The sequence below is a fragment of the Schistocerca piceifrons genome, unplaced genomic scaffold, assembly GCF_021461385.2.
Source record: "Schistocerca piceifrons isolate TAMUIC-IGC-003096 unplaced genomic scaffold, iqSchPice1.1 HiC_scaffold_1878, whole genome shotgun sequence".
NCBI lineage: Eukaryota > Metazoa > Arthropoda > Insecta > Orthoptera > Acrididae > Schistocerca > Schistocerca piceifrons.
The window spans coordinates 1-9,779 of record NW_025727765.1 but is presented as its reverse complement, the minus strand read 5'-3'; the positions used below and the strand labels follow the sequence as shown (position 1 = coordinate 9,779).

At 53.2% G+C, this 9,779-nt stretch overlaps 2 protein-coding genes across 2 annotated transcripts; one reads left to right on the top strand and one right to left on the bottom strand.

Moving 5' to 3' along the window:
* The first annotated feature begins 2,018 nt into the window (after nucleotides 1–2,018).
* Nucleotides 2,019–3,367, top strand: LOC124741161. The gene is made up of 2 exons (XM_047248671.1): nucleotides 2,019–2,043; nucleotides 2,145–3,367. Exons 1-2 carry the CDS (start codon nucleotides 2,019–2,021, stop codon nucleotides 3,365–3,367), a joined length of 1,248 nt encoding a protein of 415 aa, XP_047104627.1.
* Nucleotides 3,368–3,616: 249 nt separating this feature from the next.
* On the bottom strand, nucleotides 3,617–4,171 carry LOC124741160 (seminal vesicle major clotting proteins-like). Its single transcript, XM_047248670.1, has one exon. It carries the CDS (start codon nucleotides 4,169–4,171, stop codon nucleotides 3,617–3,619), a length of 555 nt encoding a protein of 184 aa, XP_047104626.1.
* Between the last annotated feature and the right edge of the window lie 5,608 nt (nucleotides 4,172–9,779).

Below are 9,779 nucleotides of genomic sequence, written 5' to 3'. Positions count from 1 at the left end.
AAGTTGAGCTGTCCTCTGATGTTGAGCTGTCCTCTCTAGATGAGCTGTCCTCTGTAGATGAGCTGTCCTCTCAAGTTGAGCTGTCCTCTCAAGTTGAGCTGCCCTCTCAAGTTGAGCTGTCCTCTCAAGTTAAGCTGTCCTCTCAAGTTGAGCTGTCCTCTCAGGTTGAGCTGTCCTCTCAAGTTGAGCTGTCCTCTCAAGTTGAGCTGTCCTCTCAAGTTGAGCTGTCCTCGCAAGCCGTGCTGTCCTCGCAAGTTGTGCTGTCATCGCAAGCTGTGCTGTCCTTGCAAGCCGTGCTGTCCTTGCAAGCCGTGCTGTCCTCGCAAGCTGTGCTGTCCTCGCAAGCCGTGCTGTCCTCGCAAGCCGTGCTGTCCTCGGAAGACGTGCTGTCCACGCAAGCCTTGCTGTCCTCGCAAGCCATGCTGTCATCACAAACTTTGCTGTCCTCTCAAGCTTTGCTGTCCTCGCAAGCTTTGCTGTCCTCGCAAGTTGTGCTGTCCTCGCAAGTTGTGCTGTCCTCTCAAGTTGAGCTGTCCTCTCAAGTTGAGCTGTCCTCTACAGTTGAGCTGTCCTCTACAGTTGGACTGTCCTCTCAAGTTGAGCTGTCCTCTCAGGTTGAGGTGTCCTCTCAGGTTGAGATTTCCTCTCAAGTTGAGCTGCCCTCTCAAGTTGAGCTGCCCTCTCAAGTTGAGCTGCCCTCTCAAGTTGAGCTGCCCTCCCAAGTTGAGCTGTCCTCTCAAGTTGAGCTGTCCTCTCAAGTTGAGCTGTCCTCTCAAGATGAGCTGCCCTCTCTAGTTGAGCTGTCCTCTCAAGTTGAGCTGTCCTCTCAAGTTGAGCTGTCCTCTCAAGTTGAGATGTCCTCTCAAGTTGAACTCTCCTTCAAGTTGAGCTGTCCTCTGATGTTGAGCTGTCCTCTCTAGATGAGCTGTCCTCTGTAGATGAGCTGTCCTCTCAAGTTGAGCTGTCCTCTCAAGTTGAGCTGCCCTCTCAAGTTGAGCTGTCCTCTCAAGTTAAGCTGTCCTCTCAAGTTGAGCTGTCCTCTCAGGTTGAGCTGTCCTCTCAAGTTGAGCTGTCCTCTCAAGTTGAGCTGTCCTCTCAAGTTGAGCTGTCCTCGCAAGCCGTGCTGTCCTCGCAAGTTGTGCTGTCATCGCAAGCTGTGCTGTCCTCGCAAGCTGTGCTGTCCTCGCAAGCTGTGCTGTCCTCGCAAGCTGTGCTGTCCTAGCAAGCCGAGCTGTCCTCGCAAGCCGTGCTGTCCTCGCAAGCCATGCTGTCCTCACAAGCCGTGCTGTCCTCGCAAGCCGTGCTGTCCTCGGAAGCCATGCTGTTCACGCAAGCCTTGCTGTCCTCGCAAGCCGTGCTGTCCTCACAAGTTTTGCTGTCCACACAAGCTTTGCTGTCCTCGCAAGCTTTGCTGTCCTCGCAAGTTGTGCTGTCCTCGCAAGTTGTGCTGTCCTCTCAAGTTGTGCTGTCCTCTCGAGTTGAGCTGTCCTCTCAAGTTGAGCTGTCCTCTCAAGTTGAGCTGTCCTCTCAAGTTGAGCTGTCCTCTCAAGTTGAGGTGTCCTCTCAAGTTGAGCTGTCCTCTACAGTTCTGCTGTCCTCTACAGTTCTGCTGTCCTCTACAGTTGGACTGTCCTCTCAAGTTGAGCTGTCCTCTCAGGTTGAGGTGTCCTCTCAGCTTGAGATTTCCTCTCAAGTTGAGCTGTACACTCAAGTTGAGCTACCCTCTCAAGTTGAGCTGCCCACTCAAGTTGAGCTGCCCTCTCAAGTTGAGCTGCCCTCTCAAGTTGAGCTGCCCTCTCAAGTTGAGCTGCCCTCTGAAGTTGAGCTGCCCTTTTAAGTTGAGCTGTCCTCTTAAGTTGTGCTGTCCTCTCTAGTTGAGCTGTCCTCTCAAGTTGAGCTGTCCTCTCAAGTTGAGCTGCCCTATCAAGTTGAGCTGACCTCTCAAGTTGAGCTGCCCTCTGAAGTTGAGCTGCCCTTTTAAGTTGAGCTGTCCTCTCAAGTTGAGCTGTCCTCTCAAGATGAGATTTCCTCTCAAGTTGAGCTGTACACTCAAGTTGAGCTGCCCTCTCAAGTTGAGCTGCGTTCTCAAGTTGAGCTGCCCTCTCAAGTTGAGCTGCCCTCTGAAGTTGAGCTGCCCTTTTAAGTTGACCTGTCCTCTCAAGTTGAGCTGCTCTCGCAACCTGTGCTGTCCTCGCAAGCCGTGCTGTCCTCGCAAGCCGTGCTGTCGTCGCAATCCGTGCTGTCCTCGCAAGCCGTGCTGTCCTTGCAAGCTTTGCTGTCAGTGCAAGCTTTGCTGTCGGCGCAAGCTGTGGTGTCCTCCCAAGTTGTGCTGTCCTCGCAAGTTGTGCTGTCCTCTCAAGTTGTGCTGTCCTCTCAAATTGAGCTGTCCTCTCAAGTTGAGCTGCCCTCTCAAGTTGAGCTGCCCTCTCAAGCTGAGCTGCCCTCTGAAGTTGAGCTGCCCTCTGAAGTTGAGCTGCCCTCTCAAGTTGAGCTGCCCTCTCAAGTTGAGCTGTCCTCTCAAGTTGAATTGTCCTCTCAAGTTGAGCTGTCCTTTAAAGTTGAGCTGTCCTCTCTAGTTGAGCTGTCCTCTCAGGTTGAGCTTTCCTCTCAGGTTGAGCTGTCCTCTCAAGTTGAGCTGTCCTCGCAATCTGTGCTGTCCCCGCAAGGTGTGCTGTCCCCGCAAGCTGTGCTGTCCCCGCAAGCTGTGCTGTCCCCGCAACCTGTGTTGTCCTCGCAAGCTGTGCTGTCCCTGCAAGCTGTGCTGCTCTCTCAAGCTGTGCTGTCCGCGCAAGCCGTGCTGTCCTCGCAAGCCGTGCTGTCGTCGCAATCCGTGCTGTCTTACCAAGCCGTGCTGTCCTTGCAAGCTTTGCTGTCGGTGCAAGCTTTGCTGTCGGTGCAAGCTGTGCTGTCCGCACAAGTTGTGCTGTCCTCGCAAGTTGAGCTGTCCTCTCAAGTTGAGCTGCCCTCTGAAGTTGAGCTGCCCTCGCAAGTTGAGCTGTCCTCTCAAGTTGAGCTGTCATCTCAGGTTGAGCTGTCCTCTCAAGTTGAGCTGTCCTCTGAAGTTGAGCTGTCCTCTCAAGTTGAGCTGTCCTCTAAAGTTAAGCTGTCCTCTCAAGTTGAGCTGTCTTCTCTAGTTGATCTGTCCTCTCTAGTTGAGCTGTCCTCTCTAGTTCAGCTGTCTTTCCTAGTTGAGCTGTCCTCTCTAGTTGAGCTGTCCTCTCTAGTTGAGCTGTCCTCTCTAGTTGAGCTGTCCTCTCAAGTTGAGCTGTACACTCAAGTTGAGCTGCCCTCTCAAGTTGAGCTGCCCTCTCAAGTTGAGCTGCCCTCTCAAGTTGAGCTGCCCTCTGAAGTTGAGCTGCCCTTTTAAGTTGAGCTCTCCTCTTAAGTTGAGCTGTCCTCTCAAGTTGAGCTATCCTCTCAAGATGAGCTGTCCTCTCTAGTTGAGCTGTCCTCTCAAGTTGAGCTGTACACTCAAGTTGAGCTGCCCTCTCAAGTTGAGCTGCCCTCTCAAGTTGAGCTGCCCTCTCAAGTTGAGCTGCCCTCTGAAGTTGAGCTGCCCTTTTAAGTTGAGCTGTCCTCTTAAGTTGAGCTGTCCTCTTAAGTTGTGCTGTCCTCTCTAGTTGAGCTGTCCTCTCAAGTTGAGCTGTCCTCTCAAGTTGAGCTGCCCTATCAAGTTGAGCTGCCCTCTCAAGTTGAGCTGCCCTCTGAAGTTGAGCTGCCCTTTTAAGTTGAGCTGTCCTCTCAAGTTGAGCTGTCCTCTCAAGATGAGATTTCCTCTCAAGTTGAGCTGTACACTCAAGTTGAGCTGCCCTCTCAAGTTGAGCTGCGTTCTCAAGTTGAGCTGCCCTCTCAAGTTGACCTGCCCTCTGAAGTTGAGCTGCCCTTTTAAGTTGACCTGTCCTCTCAAGTTGAGCTGCTCTCGCAACCTGTGCTGTCCTCGCAAGCCGTGCTGTCCTCGCAAGCCGTGCTGTCGTCGCAATCCGTGCTGTCCTCGCAAGCCGTGCTGTCCTTGCAAGCTTTGCTGTCTGTGCAGGCTTTGCTGTCGGCGCAAGCTGTGGTGTCCTCCCAAGTTGTGCTGTCCTCGCAAGTTGTGCTGTCTCTCAAGTTGTGCTGTCCTCTCAAATTGAGCTGTCCTCTCAAGTTGAGCTGCCCTCTCAAGTTGAGCTGCCATCTCAAGCTGAGCTGCCCTCTGAAGTTGAACTGCCCTCTGAAGTTGAGCTGCCCTCTCAAGTTGAGCTGCCCTCTCAAGTTGAGCTGTCCTCTCAAGTTGAATTGTCCTCTCAAGTTGAGCTGTCCTCTAAAGTTGAGCTGTCCTCTCTAGTTGAGCTGTCCTCTCAGGTTGAGCTTTCCTCTCAGGTTGAGCTGTCCTCTCAAGTTGAGCTGTCCTCGCAATCTGTGCTGTCCCCGCAAGGTGTGCTGTCCCCGCAAGCTGTGCTGTCCCCGCAAGCTGTGCTGTCCCCGCAACCTGTGTTGTCCTCGCAAGCTAAGCTGTCCCTGCAAGCTGTGCTGCTCTCTCAAGCTGTGCTGTCCTCGCAAGCCGTGCTGTCCTCGCAAGCCGTGCTGTCGTCGCAATCCGTGCTGTCTTAGCAAGCCGTGCTGTCCTTGCAAGCTTTGCTGTCGGTGCAACCTTTGCTGTCGGTGCAAGCTGTGCTGTCCGCACAAGTTGTGCTGTCCTCGCAAGTTGTGCTGTCCTCTCAAGTTGAGCTGTCCTCTCTAGTTGAGCTGTCCTCTCTAGTTGAGCTGTCCTCCTCAAGTTGAGCTGTCCTCTCAAGTTGAGCTGTCCTCTCAAGTTGAGCTGTCATCTCAGGTTGAGCTGTCCTCTCAAGTTGAGCTGTCCTCTCAAGTTGAGCTGTCCTCTCAAGTTGAGCTGTCCTCTAAAGTTAAGCTGTCCTCTCAAGTTGAGCTGTCTTCTCTAGTTGATCTGTCCTCTCTAGTTGAGCTGTCCTCTCTAGTTCAGCTGTCTTCCCTAGTTGAGCTGTCCTCTCTAGTTGAGCTGTCCTCTCTAGTTGAGCTGTCCTCTCTAGTTGAGCTGTCCTCTCAAGTTGAGCTGTCCTCTCAAGTTGAGATGTCATCTCAAGTTGACCTCTCCTTCAAGTTGAGCTGTCCTCTGATGTTGAGCTGTCCTCTCTAGATGAGCTGTCCTCTCTGGATGAGCTGTCCTCTCAAGTTGAGCTGTCCTCTCAAGTTGAGCTGCCCTCTGAAGTTGAGCTGTCCTCTCAAGTTAAGCTGTCCTCTGAAGTTGAGCTGTCCTCTGAAGTTCAGCTGTCCTCTTAAGTTGAGCTATCCTCGCATGCTGTGCTCTCCTCGCAAGCTGTGCTGTCCTCGCAAGCCGTGCTGTCCTTGCAAGCCATGCTGTCCTCGCAAGCTGTGCTGTCCTCGCAAGTCGTGCTGTCCTTGCAAGCCGTGCTGTCCTCACAAGCTTTGCTGTCCTCGCAAGCTTTGCTGTCCTCGCAAGTTGTGCTGTCCTCGCAAGTTGTGCTGTCCTCTCAAGTTGAGCTGTCCTCTAAAGTTGAGCTGTCCTCTCTAGCTGAGTTGTCCTCTCAGGTTGAGCTTTCCTCTCAGGTTGAGCTGTCCTCCCAAGTTTGAGCTGTCCTCGCAATCTGTGCTGTCCCCGCAAGGTGTGCTGTCCCCGCAAGCTGTGCTGTCCCCACAAGCTGTGCTGACCCCGCAAGCTGTGCCGTCCCCGCAAGCTGTGCCGTCCCCGCAAGCTGTGCTGTCCCCGCCAGCTGTGCTGTCCCCACAAGCTGTGCTGTCCTCGCAAGCTGTGCTGTCCCTGCAAGCTGTGCTGCTCTCGCAAGCTGTGCTGTCCTCGCAAGCTGTGCTGTCCTCGCAGGCTGTGGTTTTCTCTCAAGCCTGTGCTGTCCTAGAAAGCCGTGCTGTCCTGGCAAGCTGTGCTGTTCTCGCAAGCTTTGCTGTCCTCGCAAGTTGTGCTGTCCTCGCAAGTTGTGCTTTCCTCTCAAGTAGTGCTGGCCTCTCAAGTTGAGCTGTCCTCTCAAGTTGAGCTGTCCTCTCAAGTTGAGCTGTCCTCTCAAGTTGAGGTGTCCTCTCAAGTTGAGCTGTCCTCTACAGTTCTGCTGTCCTCTTACAGTTTCTGCTGTCCTCTACAGTTGGACTGTCCTCTCAAGTTGAGCTGTCCTCTCAGGTTGAGGTGTCCTCTCAGCTTGAGATTTCCTCTCAAGTTGAGCTGTACACTCAAGTTGAGCTACCCTCTCAAGTTGAGCTGCCCACTCAAGTTGAGCTGCCCTCTCAAGTTGAGCTGCCCTCTCAAGTTGAGCTGCCCTCTCAAGTTGAGCTGCCCTCTGAAGTTGAGCTGCCCTTTTAAGTTGAGCTGTCCTCTTAAGTTGTGCTGTCCTCTCTAGTTTGAGCTGTCCTCTCAAGTTGAGCTTGTCCTCTCAAGTTGAGCTGCCCTATCAAGTTGAGCTGCCCCTCTCAAGTTGAGCTGCCCTCTGAAGTTGAGCTGCCCTTTTAAGTTGAGCTGTCCTCTCAAGTTGAGCTGTCCTCTCAAGATGAGATTTCCTCTCAAGTTGAGCTGTACACTCAAGTTGAGCTGCCCTCTCAAGTTGAGCTGCGTTCTCAAGTTGAGCTGCCCTCTCAAGTTGAGCTGCCCTCTGAAGTTGAGCTGCCCTTTTAAGTTGACCTGTCCTCTCAAGTTGGAGCTGCTCTCGCAACCTGTGCTGTCCTCGCAAGCCGTGCTGTCCTCGCAAGCCGTGCTGTCGTCGCAATCCGTGCTGTCCTCGCAAGCCGTGCTGTCCTTGCAAGCTTTGCTGTCAGTGCAAGCTTTTGCTGTCGGCGCAAGCTGTGGTGTCCTCCCAAGTTGTGCTGTCCTCGCAAGTTGTGCTGTCCTCTCAAGTTGTGCTGTCCTCTCAAATTGAGCTGTCCTCTCAAGTTGAGCTGCCCTCTCAAGTTGAGCTGCCCTCTCAAGCTGAGCTGCCCTCTGAAGTTGAGCTGCCCTCTGAAGTTGAGCGGCCCTCTCAAGTTGAGCTGCCCTCTCAAGTTGAGCTGTCCTCTCAAGTTGAATTGTCCTCTCAAGTTGAGCTGTCCTTTAAAGTGAGCTGTCCTCTCTAGTTGAGCTGTCCTCTCAGGTTGAGCTTTCCTCTCAGGTTGAGCTGTCCTCTCAAGTTGAGCTGTCCTCGCAATCTGTGCTGATCCCCCGCAAGGTGTGCTGTCCCCCGCAAGCTGTGCTGTCCCCGCAAGCTGTGCTGTCCCCGCAACCTGTGTTGTCCTCGCAAGCTGTGCTGTCCCTGCAAGCTGTGCTGCTCTCTCAAGCTGTGCTGTCCGCGCAAGCCGTGCTGTCCTCGCAAGCCGTGCTGTCGTCGCAATCCGTGCTGTCTTAGCAAGCCGTGCTGTCCTTGCAAGCTTTGCTGTCGGTGCAAGCTTTGCTGTCGGGTGCAAGCTGTGCTGTCCGCACAAGTTGTGCTGTCCTCGCAAGTTGAGCTGTCCTCTCAAGTTGAGCTGCCCTCTGAAGTTGAGCTGCCCTCGCAAGTTGAGCTGTCCTCTCAAGTTGAGCTGTCATCTCAGGTTGAGCTGTCCTCTCAAGTTGAGCTGTCCTCTGAAGTTGAGCTGTCCTCTCAAGTTGAGCTGTCCTATAAAGTTAAGCTGTCCTCTCAAGTTGAGCTGTCTTCTCTAGTGATCTGTCCTCTCTAGTTGAGCTGTCCTCTCTAGTTCAGCTGTCTTTCCTAGTTGAGCTGTCCTCTCTAGTTGAGCTGTCCTCTCTAGTTGAGCTGTCCCTCTCTAGTTGAGCCTGTCCTCTCAAGTTGAGCTGTCCTCTCAAGTTGAGCTGCCCTATCAAGTTGAGCCTGCCCTCTCAAGTTGAGCTGCCCTCTGAAGTTGAGCTGCCCTTTTAAGTTGAGCTCTCCTCTTAAGTTGAGCTGTCCTCTCAAGTTGAGCTATCCTCTCAAGATGAGCTGTCCTCTCTAGTTGAGCTGTCCTCTCAAGTTTGAGCTGTACACTCAAGTTGAGCTGCCCTCTCAAGTTGAGCTGCCCTCTCAAGTTGAGCTGCCCTCTCAAGTTGAGCTGCCCTCTGAAGTTGAGCTGCCCTTTTAAGTTGAGCTGTCCTCTTAAAGTTGAGCTGTCCTCTTAAGTTGTGCTGGTCCTCTCTAGTTGAGCTGTCCTCTCAAGTTGAGCTGTCCTCTCAAGTTGAGCTGCCCTATCAAGTTGAGCTGCCCTCTCAAGTTGAGCTGCCCTCTGAAGTTGAGCTGCCCTTTTAAGTTGAGCTGTCCTCTCAAGTTGAGCTGTCCTCTCAAGATGAGATTTCCTCTCAAGTTGAGCTGTACACTCAAGTTGAGCTGCCCTCTCAAGTTGAGCTGCGTTCTCAAGTTGAGCTGCCCTCTCAAGTTGACCTGCCCTCTGAAGGTTGAGCTGCCCTTTTAAGTTGAACCTGTCCTCTCAAGTTGAGCTGCTCTCGCAACCTGTGCTGTCCTCGCAAGCCGTGCTGTCCTCGCAAGCCGTGCTGTCGTCGCAATCCGTGCTGTCCTCGCAAGCCGTGTGGTCCTTGCAAGCTTTGCTGTCTGTGCAGGCTTTGCTGTCGGCGCAAGCTGTGGTGTCCTCCCAAGTTGTGCTGTCCTCGCAAGTTGTGCTGTCCTCTCAAGTTGTGCTGTCCTCTCAAATTGAGCTGTCCTCTCAAGTTGAGCTGCCCTCTCAAGTTGAGCTGCCATCTCAAGCTGAGCTGCCCTCTGAGTTGAACTGCCCTCTGAAGTTGAGCTGCCCTCTCAGATGAGCTGCCCTCTCAAGTTGAGCTGTCCTCTCAAGTTGAATTGTCCTCTCAAGATGAGCTGTCCTCTAAAGTTGAGCTGTCCTCTCTAGTTGAGCTGTCCTCTCAGGTTGAGCTTTCCTCTCAGGTTGAGCTGTCCTCTCAAGTTGAGCTGTCCTCGCAATCTGTGCTGTCCCCCGCAAGGTGTGCTGTCCCCGCAAGCTGTGCTGTCCCCGCAAGCTGTGCTGTCCCCGCAACCTGTGTTGTCCTCGCAAGCTGTGCTGTCCCTGCAAGCTGTGCTGCTCTCTCAAGCTGTGCTGTCCTCGCAAGCCGTGCTGTCCTCGCAAGCCGTGCTGTCGTCGCAATCCGTGCTGTCCTTAGCAAGCCGTGCTGTCCTTGCAAGCTTTGCTGTCGGTGCAAGCTTTGCTGTCGGTGCAAGCTGATGCTGTCCGCACAAGTTGTGCTGTCCTCGCAAGTTGTGCTGTCCTCTCAAGTTGAGCTGTCCTCTCTAGTTGAGCTGTCCTCTCTAGTTGAGCTGTCCTCTCAAGTTGAGCTGTCCTCTCAAGTTGAGCTGTCCTCTCAAGTTGAGCTGTCATCTCAGGTTGAGCTGTCCCTCTCAAGTTGAGCTGTCCTCTCAAGTTGAGCTGTCCCTCTCAAGTTGAGCCTGTCCTCTAAAGTTAAGCTGTCCTCTCAAGTTGAGCTGTCTTCTCTAGTTGATCTGTCCTCTCTAGTTGAGCTGTCCTCTCTAGTTCAGCTGTCTTCCCTAGTTGAGCTGTCCTCTCTAGTTGAGCTGTCCTCTCTAGTTGAGCTGTCCTCTCTAGTTGAGCTGTCCTCTCAAGTTGAGCTGTCCTCTCAAGTTGAGATGTCATCTCAAGTTGACCTCTCCTTACAAGTTGAGCTGTCCTCTGATGTTGAGCTGTCCTCTCTAGATGAGCTGTCCTCTCTGGATGAGCTGTCCTCTCAAGTTGAGCTGTCCACTCAAGTTGAGCTGCCCTCTGAAGTTTGAGCTGTCCTCTCAAGTTAAGCTGTCCTCTGAAGTTGAGCTGTCCTCTGAAGTTCAGCTGTCCTCTTAAGTTGAGCTATCCTCGCA